The 19160-nt window shown below is 43.0% G+C and overlaps 1 protein-coding gene across 1 annotated transcript in view; it reads left to right on the top strand.

Annotated features, from left to right (window-relative positions):
* Window positions 1-18538, top strand: part of IGFN1 (immunoglobulin like and fibronectin type III domain containing 1) — a 46176-nt gene extending 27638 nt beyond the window's left edge. The window contains exons 13-27 of the mRNA XM_081915458.1: window positions 4-207; window positions 244-279; window positions 316-1605; window positions 2086-2210; window positions 2469-2610; window positions 3990-4286; window positions 5830-6129; window positions 6336-6509; window positions 7728-7856; window positions 8677-8979; window positions 10266-10354; window positions 11339-11534; window positions 12625-12924; window positions 13726-14052; window positions 15173-18538. Coding sequence (XP_081771584.1) covers window positions 4-207; window positions 244-279; window positions 316-1605; window positions 2086-2210; window positions 2469-2610; window positions 3990-4286; window positions 5830-6129; window positions 6336-6509; window positions 7728-7856; window positions 8677-8979; window positions 10266-10354; window positions 11339-11534; window positions 12625-12924; window positions 13726-14052; window positions 15173-15186 — 3926 coding nt within the window. The 3' untranslated portion in view covers window positions 15187-18538. The remainder of the gene's footprint in view (window positions 1-3; window positions 208-243; window positions 280-315; window positions 1606-2085; window positions 2211-2468; window positions 2611-3989; window positions 4287-5829; window positions 6130-6335; window positions 6510-7727; window positions 7857-8676; window positions 8980-10265; window positions 10355-11338; window positions 11535-12624; window positions 12925-13725; window positions 14053-15172) is intronic.
* Window positions 18539-19160: the final 622 nt, after the last annotated feature.

The following is a 19160-nucleotide window of genomic DNA, read 5'->3' as shown; positions in this document are numbered from 1 at the left end:
TAGGTGGAGCTGGTGCTGGTGCTGCTGCTGGTGCTGGCGGACCTGGTGGTACTGGTGGAGTAGGGGGACTTTATGGTCAGGATGGTGTGTTAGGTGGAGCTGGGGCTGGGGCTGCTGCTGGTGCTGGCGGACCTGGTGGTACTGGTGGAGGAGGTGGACTTTATGGCAAGGATGGTGTTTTAGGTGGAGGTGGTGCTGGTGGACCTGGTGGACTTTATGGCAAGGATGGTGTTTTAGGTGGAGCTGGTGCTGGTGGAGCTGGCGGTGCTGGTGGAGTAGGTGGACTTTATGGCAAGGATGGTGTGTTAGGTGGAGCTGGTGCTGGTGGAGTAGGGGGACTTTATGGTAAGGATGGTGTTTTAGGTGGAGCTGGTGCTGGTGCTGGCGGACCTGGTGGTACTGGTGGAGTAGGTGGACTTTATGGTCAGGATGGTGTGTTAGGTGGAGCTGGTGCTGGTGCTGGCGGACCTGGTGGTACTGGTGGAGTAGGTGGACTTTATGGTAAGGATGGTGTTTTAGGTGGAGCTGGTGCTGGTGGACCTGGTGGTGCTGGTGGAGTAGGTGGACTTTATGGCAAGGATGGTGTTTTAGGTGGAGCTGGTTCTGGTGGACCTGGTGGTGCTGGTGGAGTAGGTGGACTTTATGGCAAGGATGGTATGTTAGCTGGTACTGGTGCTGGTGGACCTGGTGGTGCTGGTGGAGCTGGCGGTGCTGGTGGAGTAGGTGGACTCTATGGCAAGGATGGGATGCTAGGTGGAGCTGGTGCTGGGGGAACTGGCGGTGCTGGGGGAGTAGGTGGACTCTATGGCAAGGATGGGATGCTAGATGGAGCTGGTGGTGCTGGTGGAGTAGGTGGACTCTACGGCAAGGATGGGGTGCTAAGTGGAGCTGGTGCTGGGGGAGCTGGCAGTGCTGGGGGAGTAGGTGGACTTTATGGTAAGGATGGTATGTTATCTGGTACTGGAGCTGGTGCTGGCGGACCTGGCGGTGCTGGTGGAGTTGGTGGTGCTGGTGGAGTAGGGGGACTTTATGGCAAGGATGGGATGCTAGGTGGAGCTGGTGATGGCGGACCTGGTGGTGCTGGTGGAGTAGGTGGTGCTGGTGGAGTAGGTGGACTTTATGGCAAGGATAGTATGTTAGGTGGAGCTGGCGGACCTGGTGGTGCTGGTGGCATTGGTGGGCTCTATGGTAAGGATGGAATGCCAGGTAGACCAGGCATTGGTGGACTTAGTGGAGCTGGTGTATCAGGTGAGGGTTATGGTGAAGGAGGGATAGGTAAGGATGGCAGGGTTGGTGAAACTGGTGCTGGTGGTCTTAGTGGTGAAGGATGGTTGGATGGTAGGGATGGTAGGCTAGGTGGATTTGGTGTTGGTCCAGGAGTTAGAGGTGTTGATGGATCCCTCTATGAGAACATGTCAGGCATTCCTGGTGAAGAGTTCCTAGGCTATGGACTGTCTTCTGGCCTTTCTGATGCTGGAACCCATGCTGGTGACAGAAGAAGACAGCTATCTGACTTAGATGCCAGTCAACTTACTTCATCTGATATTTCAAGAACCAGGGACAGGAAAGGGAGAGGAGGAAGTCTTCTTGAAGAGGATGTGAGAGGTAATTATATATTTATGAACACAGTAAGCCCACATCTTATGCTCACTTCTTCTTTTTACGTGACCACAACCTTATGCAGGTGATCAAAAATATATATGTAAATTGGGAAAATGTGGGGAAAATTCAAATACGCTTTTTAAAATATGTCAGAAAAAAGCAGGAGAGCAGGAAACAACAGTTGGCAATCCCATCAGCCTTTGTACTCACCCTAGGAGAGTGTTTGAGTGTCTTTAGAGAGTTGGAGTCAGAGAACCAGATAATGAGATAGGGCACAGAGAGCAAGCATAGGTGGTCTGAGAGTGAGTGGGGGGTCATCTGAGAATTCCTGGTTTTACATGTTTTTTTCCGAACCTTCATGTAAGTTGTGGGCTTACTGTAATTTATTGTGTCCCTGCTTCATTTATTTGTGTTTATAACATCTCTCATGTTTTTAAAGATGTTTTCTAAAAATAGCCCCTTCTATCTCTTTTGTTTGCACAGAATCACATCCCCGTTTCAACCAAGGTTTATTTGACCTCCATGCACCAAAAGGAAAACCAGCTGTGTTAACTTGTAGCCTCAACAATGACCAGCTTGAGGGAACTTGGTTTAAAGATGGGTTCAAGGTAACTTGAAAGCAGTAAACTTCTCAAGAATGTCACTTTAATTTTTTATCTTGAAATAAAGCTTCCATAATGCAGATAAGCAGGAGGAACACAATGCCTAACTTTGCCTCTTGTTGTTATCAACCAAAGATGGGACATGTCTAAAACCAGTTTAGAGAAAATAGCTGACTTTATTACTCTCTCTATCTGTTTGCTGTAATGTTCCATGTAATTTCTGAGAGAGAATATTTCTTTACCTTCTGTCTACCTCCCTACAAGATAACAGGCCAGGATGGAGTCTCCATTGAGAAGGAGGGCCCAGTCCACAAACTATTAATAGATGAAGTACAAGATAGCCATGCTGGAAAATACAAATTCGAAGCTGGAGGAGTCCGAACAGAGGCATCTATTTTTGTTGAAGGCAAGTCTAGTCCAGCCTAGTAGAGAAAATGGTACTAAAATTGCTACTGGTTGAATTATGCTCTTAGTATTATATGATTTAGTGCTGGAAAGCATGATGAAGTCACTGAATTAATAATCCACATAAACCAGATCTCATTCTCTCAAAAGCAGAGAGTAGGGATCACCTGGGAGACATTTCATCATGAGAACCTTGGTCATTTCAGAACGACTCTGCTAAACTAATCTTCCTCCCCTGTTGCTTTGATTGTGAATTACCCTTCCTCCTTACTTCCCTCTCTATCACATCTAGTTCTTGCCCTTAAAGTTTTCTCCCATGACTTTTCCATAATTTCTATGGCACCTCTTCCCATGCCACCTGCTGTCCAAATGTTTATTTTCCCTTCCTTTTTTATTTCTCTTTCCCTGATTGACCTATGTACCTTCTTCCACATTGTTGTACAGCGCTTGCAGCAGCTCTGTAATCTTGACTCACTTAGATACCTCCTGAGAATTCACATTTTTAACACTTAAAAAAAATAATCAGACTAGTGTGGTGTAGTGGTTAAGAGCGGTAGATTCGTAATCTGGGGAACCGGGTTCGATTTCCCGCTCCTCCAAATGCAGCTGCTGGGTGACCTTGGGCCAGTCACACTTCTCTGAAGTCTCTCAGCCTCACTCACCTCACAGAGTGTTTGTTGTGGGGGAGGAAGGGAAAGGAGAATGTTAGCCGCTTTGAGACTCCTTCGGGTAGTGATAAAGCGGGATATCAAATCCAAACTCTTCTTCATTGCTTGCTATTCCTCTGTTTCTTTACTCCCTACATTACAGTTGCAGTGCTTCCTGCTACCTGTCACTTAGCTTCTGACCCTGTTCCCCATCCCTGGAATCTATTACAGTTTGTTTGTATGTCCTCTGTGTGAAGACTGCATCACTTGTACTAAGCACACTATCAGTAGTAAAACATCAAATACTTGGATTAGTGACAAATGACTTTCGTTGTCAGTAAGTTTTCAGTGAGGTGCACTTTGAAAGAGTAAGAATTCTGAGGTAGTGGTTTAAGAGTGGTAGACTTGTAATCTGGTGAACCGGGTTCGCCTCTCGGCTCCTCCACATGCAGCTGCTGGGTGACCTTGGGCCAGTCACACTTCTCTGAAGTCTCTCAGCCCCACTCACCTCACAGAGTGTTTGTTGTGGGGGAGGAAGGGAAAGGAGAATGTTAGCCGCTTTGAGACTCCTTCAGGTAGTGATAAAGCGGGATATCAAATCCAAACTCTTCTTCATTGGCAAAATATTAGGCGTCACTATTTCCTGTGGGCTCGTGGGTTATTTAAAAGAATAATAAGCACAGAGCATCCATATACTGGGGCTAATTCATGTTCCTCTTATTTCTATGTGCAGATCCTCCAAATGTTGACTCTGCTCTTCTGGAAAAACTGAAGAAGGAACCTATAGTAGTAAAGGCAGGAAAGAATGCCATAGTGAAGATCCCATTTGAAGGCCGGAAGCCAGTCAGATCCACTTGGCTAAAGGATGAAGGGGAACTTCTGGATGATGCCAGGATCAGCACTGACTATTCAGACAATTTCACCCGGCTCTCCATATCCAGTGCTAATCGGAAGGACTGTGGTGATTATAAAGTGAAACTGAAGAATGAGAGTGGAAGCACTGAAGCTACTCTCAAGCTGGTAGTTCTAGGTGAGAGACCTCAAGTATTTTAGCTATAAGGCATAAGAGAACTTTAGGGGGGGGGGCTTTAAGGCCTGCATGTGGTGTCACATTTGGAAGCTGAAGCATAGAGAACATATTTATTGGTAAAGGTAAAGGGACCCCTGACCTTTAGGTCCAGTCGCGGATGACTCTGGGGTTTCGGCGCTCATCTTGCTTTATTGGCCGAGGGAGCCGGTGTACAGCTTCCGGGTTACGTGGCCAGCATGACTAAGCCGCTTCTGGTGAACCAGAGTAGTGTACAGAAACGTGATTTAACTTCCTGCCGGAATGGTACCTATTTATCTACTTGCACTTTGACGTGCTTTCGAACTGCTAGGTGGGCAGGAGCTGGGACCGAGCAATGGGAGCTCACCCCGTCGCGGGGATTCGAACTGCTGACCTTCTGATCGGCAAGCCCTAGGCTCTGTGGTTTAGACCACAGCACCACCTGCATCCCTAATTATTGGTACATTGTGTCTATAAGCAGGTAGTTGCAGCGCAGGGCATGCACCAATTTTGATTAAGGTTGAAGACAGACACACACAGAGAGAGAGAGAGAGAGAGAGAGAGAGAGAGAGAGAGAGAGAGAGGTTGTTCATAGCACAGAAAGTGCTTTTTGATAATAATGCCTGTCTCTAGCATATCAGAAAATAAAACATTTTTGCCCTTCCCTGCTTGCTCTCTTGCTTGATCATTACTGCTACCTCCTCCTGTTGGAAATCACAGTGCCTACTGCAGGATCATTGAGATGGAAGCAGCCCAGCATCCTCCCATTCAAGCACCATGGCTGCAGAGCACTCCATTTCCCATGTGAAACCAGAAGCAGTAGCAGCAGTAGTGTGTGGAGAGGGACAAGAACGATATATTAACATTAGTAGACTACTGATAAATAGTATAAGAAAAAGTGCTGACAGATCATTTTCCCAGCATTGCATAAGAAGAGCCTTGCTGGATCAGATTTGTTATCCCACTTCCCACAGTGGCCAACTAGCGTCAGGTGCCTCTGGAAAGCTCAGAAGCAGGACATGAGGGCAATGACCGCTCCCCACATAAAATGGGGGGCGACCTTTGCGTGGGCGCACGCAGCCCCTGGATCTTGAGCTGCTCCATCAGCATAGGCTTGGCTTCGCCTTCCCCCAGGTGGGATACCTGGAGGTCTCCGCCTACCTCAGTCAGTTGTCCAATCCCGCCTGGGGGAAGCGTTGCCAAGGAGACCAGGCCATGTAGGGGAGGGACTACCTGCCCACACAATAGAGGGAGGATCTTACCTACTTTTGTTCCCCAGGAACTGGTATTCAGAGGCATGCTACCTATCATCCCGGATGTAAGATAATAGCCATCACGAGAACTAGAAGTCATTGTGAGCTCTCTTTTGATATTGCGTCTGTCTTCAACCTAAAACTTCTATCCACAATACGTGAATCCTTGCATTGATCTTGTCCACTGAACTCAAAAGATATGGCAACCATTCCAATACCAAGCAGACACAAAAGACCTTTTCCCATAAGCTCTGTTTTGCTCCTCCATGCAGATAAGCCTCAACCACCAATGGGACCCGTCGAAGTTGTGGACTGCTCCACAAATAGTATAACTATCCAGTGGAAGCCCCCCAAAGACGATGGTGGCAAACCAATCCAGAGTTATATTATTGAGAGGCAGCAGGTTGGCAGAAAGACCTGGGTGACCTTGGGGAAGACCGATGGAAGCAGCACTGTCTTCACCACCAACAAAGTGGAACATGACAAAAGTTACTACTTCAAAGTGAGAGCAGTGAATGCCGAAGGTACCAGTGAGGCCCTGGAGTCTGATGAAGTGATGGCTGCTACCAAAGGTAACAGGGACCTTTCTGCATGTTTGTTTGTCAGCTTGCCATGCCAACATTCAACATCCCATCAGGTTCCCCAATGATGTGTAACTAATTGCATGGACATCGGCTAGTGGTACTTGTTAGCTGAATTAGAAATTATGGTTAGAAATCATTCTTGTCTTAACAGGCAGTATAAATGTTTAAATAATGAGCAACCTCATTCCCCCCAGCATTTCCTGGTCCTCCTGCTCCTCCCAAAATTGTCAGTACCAGCAAGGGTGCTGTCACACTCTCATGGGCAGCACCACATAAGACCGGCAACTCCCGCATCTTGGGATACAGGATTGAGAAGTGCAAGAAGGGCAGCAACAGCTGGACACCTGTCACTGATGTGCCCATTACAGGTATGCAGTCATAGAGCAAAGTGGCTAAAGGGCATTACAATAGGAACTGGGATGTTGAGATGTATTCTTAGGTTGCCAATTTAGCTCTAGTAAAGTATAATGACGACTTATAAAAGCGATGAATAAGTAAAAATGAGTATATGTGTTATGGAAAATAAGGCACTGGTCTTCATGCTTTTAGGATGATGCTGTAGAAACTATTTTAAAATATATTTGCAGGGTTATAATAAGCCCTTTTCTGCTGACAGTTTATGGTGTCTCAAATAGCTGCTTGGTTTTATTATAATTTTATGAGCTGTTTTGCATTTTAAATCTTTTGTTCGCTGCCTTGTGAAGGCTTTTAACCTCCTGCCTAAAATACGTTACTAAATTAAGTAACCTTGCTCACCAGATAGTTTTGTTGATTAGAATTCCCTTCTGAACTTAACCACAAATGTTCTCATCAGTCTCTATACCTATTTTCTTTTTCTATAGTAGGGGAAATAATTAGGTAAATTAGTTAGAAGAATGTACTATGGGTTAAGGTCTCTTTATTATTCTTGCTCTCAGTAATGCAAACACGAAGCCAAGGTTGACTGACTCCATATTGTGGCATCACCATGCTCACTATATGATTTCCTGAATGGATTTGGGATCATTTTTTATTTTTTTTAATTTCTATGTCTCCATCCAAGGATCATAGGGCAGTTTGCAATATAAAAACACAAGAATGCATACCATAGTAACAAACAAAAACAATCTCACCCTCTCAACACACAGTTAAAAAACCCCCCATAGATGACTGTTGTTGGCAGCTTCATTGTCCCCTAAGTGGAGGACAGCTCAGTCAGTACATAATGCGACTTTATTTCAGGATTTTGGGTTCGAGCCCCACATAGGGGAAAAGATCCCTACATCCTAGGCGGTTGGACTAGGTGACTCTTGTAGTTCCTTCCAATTCCATGACCTCTCTTCTTTATCTTAAGTGGGACTTAGAGCAGACAGCCCTTTAAACAGAAGTCTCTTTCTAATAGACTAGATTCTGTAAAAAAAAAAAAAAATTAGAAGAAAAAGAGTGCATGACAACTTTGTTTTTCTCACACGCTGAAATTAATGGCTTGATTTCAGTGGGACCACTTTGAGTAGGAATAACATTCAGTTCCATTGTTCTCCTGTATCTGTTGACTACAAAACTCAAAGCAGGTTAATTATTTCTCATTATGTTATTCAATTCTGCAGACAGGAAGTACACAGTGACTGACCTGAAGGAGGGTCTGCTGTATGAATTCCGTGTGGCTGCCATTAATGCTGCAGGGGCGGGTGACGTTAGTGCGCCGTCAGAAGCTGCTTTTGCTCGGGATCCCATGAGTAAGTGATTCAGTCTATCCTACTGGGCATGGCACAGGAAAACCAGAGGTGGGGAAAGTGGGGAGAGAGAGAGAAGAGTTGCACAGAATGTTTCAGTGTGTTCATCCACTCAACAAATCTTTTGCCGAGTGCCATCATTCACGTTTAAATTGGGATATGGGTTTCAGGCAGCGGTACTCAATTACCCCTCTCAGTAATGGAAAATGTGCCCCTTTGCTTGAGAAAAGCCCAAATGACAGCAGTAATCACTAGCTCCACAATCGCTAGGAAATGGCCATGAGTAAATGCATGGAGAGTGGACACAGCAGGCCGAATAATGACATTTCTAATTGTTATAAAAACTGTATGGGTTCCAATCAGACATGGCCAGCAGGGTGAGGTAGTTGCCTGGCAGTGATGTCACTGTTGCTCCCTATGATGGGGCCAGGACAGCAACAATACAGCCAAGACTTAGCATTTCTGCTGGTGCCCCTGCCCCAATTTTGCCACCACCCTGCCCCTTCTCTGTACTCTCAAGATAAACAGCAGTACCGCTGCAGGGAGAACAAGCCACTCTTGATGTCGGTATATAAATATATATTTGATACACAAATTCTACTGTCTGTTACAAAGTGCATGGTATAGAATTTCCAGTGAACTGGGTACAGGGTAGGGAATGATTGCCAGCGTTACCAGAAAGAGGGCTGGGGTTTGTCATGACATTATGCTTCTGCCCTAACACATTACAAAAAGTAAGGGAGCAAAGATAAACCAAGGGAGGCAGAACTGAACAACAAGGACAAAATAAACTGATTGGAATTTTGAATCACCCCCTTTCCAGAACCACCAGGTGCAGTGAGAGATCTTAAAGTGATCAGTACTGACTACTGCAGCATCTCTTTGTCATGGACGAAGCCAGAAGCAGAGGAAGAAAGTCATGCCAAAGGCTACATTATAGAGATGCGGCACACTGACACTCTGAAGTGGACCCAGTGTAATTCCCTCCCAATCCCAATGACTACATACACAGTTAGAGGGCTAAAAGCCAGGGAGATGTACTTCCTACGAGTGAGAGCAGTCAATGATGGTGGTTTTGGCGAGCCCGTCGAACTGGACACTTGTGTCCAAGCTGTACCTCCCACAGGTGAGCCATAATGTCCAGCTTTCGCTTTGGTAATTGATGGTAAACAGAGACTAAAATCTGTAGGACTTCCCCAAGGAGTAGAAGACTAGGAACAGGGAAAAGCAGTGGAGAATGAACCATAGGGAATAGATGGCAGATCGAGGTAGGGTTGCATGGTGAAATGCTAGAGGGATGGTCAGGGAAGCAATAAAAAGGCGATGAATGGATTTCAGAAACAAACAAAAATGAAAGGGTGAGGGGAGAGAAAAACATAATTGAATTGTGCTATTCACTATTGTGATTGCTGGTTGTCTTGTGTTTGTAATCTCTCAGGGGGTGTGAATTTGAGGAAATGACCCTAGCAGCAACTTGAGAGGGTATACAGTGGTACCTCGGTTTTCGAATGTCTCAGAAGTCGAACATTTCGGCTTTTGAATGCCAAAAACTCAGAAATAACTGCTTTGGTTTTTGAACCATCATCAGAAGCCAGACGTGCCACATGGCTTCCTTATTGAGTTTTCCAGACAGAAATGCTTCCAGAAATGTATGCTTCAGTTTTTGAGCGTTTCAGAAGTCGAATGGTCTTCCGGAATGGATTATGTTCAAAAACCCAGGTACCACTGTACTATAAACAGGAACCAAAAGCTGTAATAGGGGTGGAGACATTCTGAGGAACTGCTGAGATTATAAGAATGAACACGAAGCCCAAAGAAAAAAGAAAGCCGAGTACCAGAAGATGTTATCGCATCCATCCTGGTGTGGTGAGGACTGGGGAGTGACAGTTCATAGGGACACAGGAAGCTACTTTATACTGTCTCAGACCATGGATCTATCTAGCTCAGTATTGTCTCCACTATCTGGAGATGCTGGGGACTGAACCTGGGACCTTCTGTATGCAAAGCAGAAGCTCTGCTCCTGAACTGCAGCTCTTTCTGCATTTCATGAAAAGAGAAACTGAAGGAGACTACCTGAGAAAGCTTGGCTCGAGCTTCATGCCTAAGGAGGCCATTGCAAATGGCTGAATCAAATTGTGGCGAAAAGACACAACCATCTATTTAGTTGCAGTTCTTCCACAATATATCATACCTTAAAAGTATCTCAAGAATCAGTTGTTAAATCACTTGTAGAAGCTGATCCTGCTGTTACAGAAACAAAATTCTCAGGTCAAGTAGGGCTTCTTGGGTAGGGCTTCTCAAAAGTACTTACAGTGGATGGTGTTACTAGGCATTCAATATTTTTGCAAAGTGCCAAACATATTTCATAATCCAAGGTGAAGTCTTTAACTTACGTATTTTTCCCCATTTTAGTTCCTCCCAAACTCTTGGTAAAGGACACCACCAAAAGCTTCATGATTGTAAAAGCAGGGGATGCCATTCGTGTGCGCATTCCCTTTGAAGTAAGTATAGCCTTTCTGAGAAGTGCAGCATTCACAAAATCCATTCCCATGACTTTTTTTTGTCAAAAACCTAAGAGCACAAGATGCATTCTAGATTTTGCTAAACAAACATGGACCATTGTGTGTGTGTGTGTGTGTGTGTGTGTCTTTACAGTCATCTTTTCATAAATATATAGCTTACACATTCATTCAAGGGGGGTAGTATTCAAGTTGTAAGAAACAAGAAATACAGTTTATTGCATCTTTCTTTTTTTATTTTGTGTGCCAGAAATATGTAATATAACACTGTATAATATATTCTATGTCTATGTGTTGTCCACTGCTTTGAGATTCTTACTACTGGATGAACAGTAGCTTGGTATGGCAGATAAAGTAGTCTCTGGAAATACAGAAGTTGTCCATCGCTGTCCCATGTATACAGTATTTTGTTACTCAGTGCTTTTACTTTTTTCAGCTGGAGCACAGTTCCGGCACCTTTCATTCCCCCTCCCCCCCCCCAGCGCTTCTTCCCTTTACGTACTTCTGAGAAGCCCAAAATGAACATTTCAAGTCAAAACAGAAGCTGAAAAATAGGGATAATGGCTCAGGCTGTTTCTCATCTGTTATGTTTGCATGTGTTTGTTCATACTGTAAATCTGTTTCCTCCCATTCTCCCATTGATTTGTTTTTTTAAATCTACATGAAAATTCACATCTTAAATACATATTTAAATTTGTATATTTGAATGCATTTTCTCACACAATACACATTTCTAGATGTATTTTATCTCAAAATATCCATTTCAAATGGATTTTGATACATTTTTGAGCCAAAAAGTGCATTGCAAAATTCAGTTTAGCACAAAATCTGAAAAATAACTATGTTCTGACCTGCACATTAGTCTAGGGGGGTTTGTGTCTGGATAGTTTATACCAGAGTTTGCAAAAACTGAATTCTTCCACAGCCCAGTTACAAAAGTTTTACTATCTCTTTTCTGTTCACCAGGCTTCCCCACCTCTTGAAGTGGTTTGGCTAAAGGATGGTCTTACTCTGCCCGCAAAAGCCACAATAGCTACTAGAGAAGGCCTGAGCCAACTCATCATCCCAGGAGCTGACTTTTCTGACAGTGGCCATTATAGCATCACCCTCCAAACTGAGCGTGGAAATAAAGAGACTTTCAGCTTCCTAGTCCAAGTTCTAGGTAAAGAACATGCAAGGCGTTTCCAACTGCGCAATCTGCATTCGAATTCTCTTTTTTTGGAAAATTCGTTCAATACCATACTCTCTATAATCCTTCAGCTAGACAGGTGTCTATTGTCCATGAGGGGAGATGCAGCCCATGGGGGCACTGAAAGGTTGCAAGTCAGCATATTTAGCAATGCCAAAAAAGGACCATGGATCACATGTCATAGGAGTCCTTTATGGGCAACTGTCAGCAATGGAATAAGACACCAGCTGCAAGCATCACAGTCTGTCAGCCCCTCCATTTACAGTTTACAAAAATGGCTGTACCAACTGTCAACGGGCATTTCTGTCTGGGAGACAAAGAGGGTGAAAGCTGGCTTCCTTCCACAAGCAAGCTCCAGGCTAGTGTTGCCTGGCTTTTATTCCTTTTAAATGAAATGCTGAGCCCTCCTTACCTCTGCAGCTCAAGGTGGGCAGTATATTAAGACTAACAATAGCATTGTGAAAACTTTGAGGTAATTATATGCCTCACTTTTAACAAGGTTGACCATTAATTAACAACAACAACAACAGCAAAAAGATGACAGTAGCTGGTTGTAGCCAATAGTTTAGGTCATCTGAAAGTAGTTTGTCAGCTAGACTACATAGTCAAACTGGCCTGGAAAAAATTAGGGTAGATTTGGACAGACTTCAGGCTTGCAGGATCTCCTTTCTTTTTTTGTTTTTTGTTTTTTTTTACTAGAATCCAAACTAGAGCCTGGTGTAAAAGACATGCAATACTTCAAGGAAAGAATTTTAAGCTTGGGAATTTGTTTTCAGCACCAGAACTGAATGGACTTTATAGTCCATCTATACAAAAATGAGCTCTTGGTTACCCACCTCAGTCCACTTTATCAATTTCAGCAGTATAATTGCAGCAGATATCAAGCCTTAAAATGAGGTTTGCAATATACATTTTTCTTCACTTAACTGTATCAGGGACGGCCATCAGCATGAGTGACTAAATTCTATGGGCATGATTTCCTCAATACTCTTGTACCTTATTATACCGCACCATCTTAAAATTCTGGCTCTGCCTTCTGATTTTATTTATTTTCACTTTGCAGATGTTCCAGAATCTCCTGGTCCTATACAGCTAATTGAGAAGGTCCCTGACACGGTGACTCTGATTTGGGAGCCCTCACCAACAGAGAAGAGAGAAGGCACCCTGAATTATATGGTCATGAGACGTGACTCCTACAAAGGATCTTGGCAACTGGTGTCTGACCTGATTTACACCAACAAGTGCACTGTCTCAAATTTTGTCCCAGGCCGGGAATACTACTTCAGAGTTCAGGCAAAGAATTGCATGGGAATCAGCGAGCCCTCTGAAACAGTGCAACCCTGGATCATTCACAGGGAAAAGGGTAAACAGGCTTTGAAAGTAAACCAGTACTTGTTGGTTCACTCTCTGTGTATTCACTGTATCATATAAAGAAATCAAATGATGCTTTGAAGCATTTGAAGCTTTTTCTAGAAAAAGAGGTGCCAGAACTCACCTTATTCTTTTATAATGGCAATGGCATTCACCTGAGAGGTGCCAGAAATTGGTTCCAGTGAGTTTCCAATGAAAAAAAAAGCCCTGCTTTGAAGGCAGAAGCTCTCAGCTTCAATCTCTGACATACTAGGGCTGGCAATGACTCTTGCCTGAAACTCCAGAGCCAGCATTTTTCACTCCAGATGTTTCAGACTCTCAGTCCCATCAGCCCCATCCAGCATTTCCACTGGCCAGGCAGTTGTAGACCACAATATCTGGAGGGCACCAAGTTGGCTATTCCTGCTCTAGAGAGCTACTGCAAGGCAATGGAGACAATATGGAACTAGATGGAACAATGACCTGTCCCAGTATTAGGCAGCTTTCTAAATTGCTATACACTAAAGCCAAATGGAAACGTGCAGACCTGAACTGTAGGCATGGTCAAATAATGGCATCTCCATGTGTCTGAGGTCAATTGGGGGAGTTCCTGGTCATTGTGTTCTGCGTACCATGCAGAAAGTGTCAACAAACCTATTGACTTTTTATTGGTAGAACCTCAGAACTTTGCCAAAGAAACTACTGCATCCTCACCGTTTTTAGCCAATATTGCCAGTTGCATATGAGACATGAATGTTAAGTATACTGTGTGATGGTCAATCTCCCTTAACTCTACATTTTGTGCATCTTACAGGTAAATTTGCAGTCAGAAGCCCAAAATACAAGGGGATCAACCAAAGTCAGCCTCCAAGATTCCTTGTCCCATTGAAACCTCATGTGGTAACTCTAGGATTTGACTGTCACATGAGTTGTGCTGTGACTGGATATCCAGTCCCTCAAGTAATGTGGTATAAAGATGGCAAGAATATCTCTCAGGATCCTACCTTCTTCAGCAAAAATGACTTTGGGGTCTGCTCTCTTGTGATCCTAGGAGTCACAGCATCAGATGGAGGCCAGTACAAGGTGGTGGCCATCAATGAACTAGGCCAAGCAGTCAGCAAAGCTGAAGTCACCATAAAAGGTAAAGACTAAAGAGTGGGTGGGGTGTGGCATGCTTAGCCCATATCCCAGTCACTCGGTATACCTCCATGAAGCAAATAAGGTTTTAATGTCTGGCCTTAGGGCATTTTGCCACCCTATATATTGGTACTGTATATTATTGGTCCAAACTAGAGCCCTTCCCTGATTTCAGCTATTAATTCTATGGTGGCAATACTTTTAAAGGTGTGGACAGGGTGTTTAAAAGCACCCTGGCAAATCCTGACCCAACAACAGGAAACTATCCAGCTTCAGCAATTAGTTTTGTTCAATTGCTGTTCTGTCTCTGCTTGGTTGATTGCCTCACAGTGAAACTTCCCATGAGACAAAAGGTCCTTTGATGACAGCCTGTGACCTTCCCTCATCATGACTCTTTCTGAGAATTGTGCCACAGTCCTGCAGAAATTAGATTTCGCCCAATAATAGCAGAAGACGGGGAGTGGATAACAGCTGAGACTAGAACATAAGTAGGAAATTGGAAGATTTTTCAAATCAAGACATGAAGGTCACAATGGGACCATTCCAATGAAGCTATTGTGTGAGCAGAACAACTTTTACCTAGGCAACAGCACTTCCCCTCCCTTTCCTCTCCCATATGTCCCCATTACCCCCTAAATCTGTTCAGGGCTACCCCAACTCTCCAAAGCATTTAAGGTGAGGTTGCATTCAGGAAGGGGAAGTGACTTCATTGGATTCAATGCAGTGTTTTCTTTCTTCATTCTGAGCCTTCATAGTTCCTTTTGACTACCCTCAATAATGCAGACTGTTCTTTTGGTTGCTTACAGCTGCAAAATACAAGATAAAGTTCCTGCACCTGCAAGCCAATAATGCATGGAATAGTCTTCGTATACTTGTGCCCCTCCCCAACCCCATACATACCAAACATATTTGCTTGTGCATGTGTCCTAATTCCTAGGATGATCACTGTATATGTCTTATGTTAAGGCAATTTATAGGCTACATCCTATTTTTAAAAAAATAAATCAGTGGACTTTAACTAATCTATGCAATTCCTTTCTGTGCACTTTCCACTTTTAATCACATAAAATCTAGAAATGTCAAGTGATATGTCTCTTTCTCTCTCCTCTTTTTTCCTGTGGAAGAACCTGCTTTTTAGAATGGCCTGCATGGAACCAGCTTTGCACCGTCTGTGGCATGACAACGTTTTCCTGTAAGACAGACACCATTACTGAAAAATACATATTTACTGTTCTGTTAAGCAGCCTGAAGATTCTATCTGGTGAGGCAAGTGAGGTCAAATCAGCAACTGTTCTTTTCCTTACAGTTTTCCGTAACAGGAAAGCCCTTTGAAAACATGTATGCAATTCTGTCCAATGGTCCTTCAAAGAGCAGAATCCCTGTATACTTATCTGAGACTTTAATGGAAATATGTTAACTTTAATGGAAGTAAAGTTGTTGTGAGCCACCACAGTCATCATCCTCACAACGAATTTATTGGTCTTTTACAGGACTTTCTGTTTTGTTTCTGCTGCATCTGGCTAACATGGCTACCCCTCTGAATGTCATGACAAGGAAAGATAGTCCTGCAATAATAATGGATTTTATATTCATATCCACTGGGGTGTAGCTGAGATTGTTTATTTGTAGGATAAAGATATTGTGAGAGAAAATACTTGGAACCAGCCCTATGGCAAATGAATTTCAAATAGCTTGGCTGTGCCCACAGTGGCTGTATTAGAACATGAGCTTTATGAATGTATTGGGAGTAGAAGAGTTTATAACTAGTTGGGATCCTTCTGTCAAGAACACCAAATTTTATGTATGAGATACCTTACTAATTTCAAGCATCATTTGGGTTTTAACCAACTATAATTTTAGAAAGCTTAACAAAGAATTGAAGTGGGACAATGCCACCTATTCAGTATTCATAGGATTGAAGATGGATAGATGGATGCTTGAACAAGATTAGTTTAACCTTGAAACAGAAAAATTTGTTTTAAGATAAGTTTTTTTCCTGGGCCTACAGCAATTGCCTCATCAACAAGAATCAAAGCAAGACTATACTTTTGTGTTTGCTCAAAACTGAGTTTCAGCCTCATACTTTTCAAAATGTCTCAATGAAATGAGGCCCTATGCCAAAGATATCTGCCCTCTGTGTTTTTCACTTACACTATGAAAAATAGCTTGCTATTATTATTATTTAAAAGTATTCAGTTACCAGTTTCCTAATCAAGAATAGCAAAAGATGTTTAGTAAGGCAATATAAGGAAAGTCCAGAAAAAGTCAAATGCAAATATAAGTCAAATGCAAGTTCAGTAGCAGATGGACTCTTTAGCAAAAATATTGTAGTGAGAGATTTAACTGACAAGACATCTCTAGGGAATAATATCCAAATCTTTGTCTGCACTCAGAATTAACCAAGGACATATCTGTTGCTGAATTTCTACCAGTCTCCAAGACAGAATTTCCATTGTTTTAGTGGATTTTCTATGAGATGTCAGAATCCATCAAAGTCTAGTGAAAGCACACTGAATGATTGATGTTCGAAAAGCAGATATGAGGTGATGAATATACACAGGTATCACACTGGATCCTTAATGCTAATTGTATTGCTAAGTGATAATATTGGATCGCCTTGGTGGGGGCAGGGAGAAGGCAGGGGGGCTATTGTGGCCTTAGACCATTGCCATCTTGTGTGCAAGAGTCTGTGTGCAAGGTTGTCATTTGTTTCAGCATTTTCCCTACCAAGGAACTGAACTTTATGGGCCAAAGGCAAGTGAAAACTTAATACTGAACCTGAATAAACACGACCTAAATAAACGACTAGCATCATCAGAAACCTTTGAAGCTGAATCAAACTGCTGGATCATCTTTTCTAGCCCTGTACTGAGTACTTGGATTGGCAGCAGTCCTCGTGGAGGGAGGGATCTTTCCCAACACAACTACCTAAAACCCTTTAACTGGAGATCTCAAGGAGTGGACTTGGGACCCTATAAACCACTGAGCTATGGTTCTTCTTAATAATAGTTACCATATTGATGCAAATATAAGCTGCACACATATTTCATACAAGCCAGGGGGTTTTTTTTGGGGGGGGGAGCAGTGTGGACCATAGGTGGGTCAATATGGTATTGCACAAAGCCTGAGTGTCTCAGTGCTGCTTCTCTGCCCACTATACCCATTCAGGGTATTAGTACATTAGTTTATCAACTCATCATTGATAACTGAGCACTTCAGTTTCACTAACAGAACTAAAACATGCAGACTCCCAAGTGTTTTTTTAGAAAAGGTAGGACTAATTATAAATCTTCCTGCTTCAAAACGTAACCCAGGCTGTGTTATTATTTTGATCCCTTACAGCAGAAGGGTCTCAAGGTGTCACATCAGTACAACAAAAGTATGCAAAATACATATGATAAATTCAAACTGACTAAAAGGCAGTCATGTATCTGAAAAGTTAAAACATCCAACCTTTGGCATCCTTAGCAGAGATGCAACCAGGAAGGAAAAGAATCCAAATTTCCCCACTAGGGGGACTCATTCTAAGTGCAGTCATACTGGCTACATGCAGCAGCCAGAAACTGGCGTTTCTGATGTTAGTTGTTTTCTCTCACTGAAAAAATGAGTAAGGCATGACAGTGGTTTGCTTCTCCTGTTCATTTTTTTTTAAGTGGGAAGGGAAAGCCTGTTCCTGGATGCATAAACAGATGAAAAACTTCAGCTAAGGCACCAATTATTTTTTTAAAAAATCAGATGTGTACTGTAACCAACATTAGATGCTCATAATAAAGTTTTTGTAAGACTGGAATCAACATGAAATGTCAAAACTGACTTCAATAAACTTGGTGTGGGGAAGAAAAAGTAAGCAAATGTCTTTTCTCGTGGAGGCTTTCTTGTCTTTAAATTATTAACCAGTGGATGTGAATGACAAAAATGCAAGGACGCTGGTGCGGGTGTTAGCAAAAACAGGAAGGGATGAACTCAGGCTACATCTGCACATCTACTACATTACAGCCTGTGGTTTTTCATGTTTAGTGTTTCTGCAACATAACACAGGCACACACGTGTAGAAGTCATTTCCACCCATTTTGTTTAATAAAAATACCACAATTACGCTTCTGGAGCAGCTGCAGGTGTTCTTTTTGTTGTGATAGTATTGGTGAGCATGCCATCAGAAACTAATACCCCTTTACAAGCAAATTTGCATTATATCATGTCTGTCTCTGTGGGTTTGGTGTAGCAGAAGTACGTGCAAATTGGTCACATTGCTGGCAGCAGTATCCACACAGTTCCACAGGGAGCAGTCATTTTTTGCTAAAAGTGTGAAGGCTATGTACTAGGACTACTGTCGTTCTCAGAGATGAAAAATTTAAATGCCTTAGCCATTGATTATACACTGGCTAACTTGTTGCCTGTTGTTTGCATGTCAATTCATTTAATTAAATGACAATTTACCCATTTCAACTTGACCAGCAATGAGCCACAGCAATAAAAATCAACCAAATGTGTTTGTGCTTATTAATTACCCTGCTCTGACAGAATGTGGTCCTTCTCATCTTTCAAAGAGGAAGGGAAAAGCTCCCTTTTTATCACTCACCCAAACTGGCCAGTGCAGTAGTGGTAAATTCTAAAGTGCAGGAGCTGCTCCCATAGCCAAAAAAGGAGTCCAAAATGCAGACACCTTTGTGGATTCCACACAGAGAGTGGAGGGGGAGTATATAGCATAATACCCAATTTAAAAGGGTCAGTAAAACTATAACCCTGTGCAAAGTTTCCCGAGAGAGTAAGCTCCGTTAAACTCAGTGGTGCTTACTTCTGACTGCATAGGCTCAATTTGCAAAATACACTGAATATATCCAGCCAATTAAACTGTAACTTTTAACATTTAGTTAGAAAGGCAAATAGTTTTGTAAAAATAGCCTTGCTGGAGTGAAGTAGGAACCCTGACTAAGAAATGCATGTATTTTATGCATTCCCCCTTATGCATGCAGTTGGGTTTCACCACAGATTCCCAATAACTGAGCAAAGGCAAAGAAGGCAAAGACAGGTTTGCCACCATGGAATATGCAAAATGGTCCTTTACACCAGCTTCAGTCTATATAAGCTGGATCAAATGTAACATTTGCTATG

The sequence above is a fragment of the Podarcis melisellensis genome (assembly GCF_964234715.1).
Source record: "Podarcis melisellensis genome assembly, chromosome: 6".
In the NCBI taxonomy this organism is placed as follows: domain Eukaryota; kingdom Metazoa; phylum Chordata; class Lepidosauria; order Squamata; family Lacertidae; genus Podarcis; species Podarcis melisellensis.
This window is presented reverse-complemented; position numbering and strand designations above follow the sequence as displayed.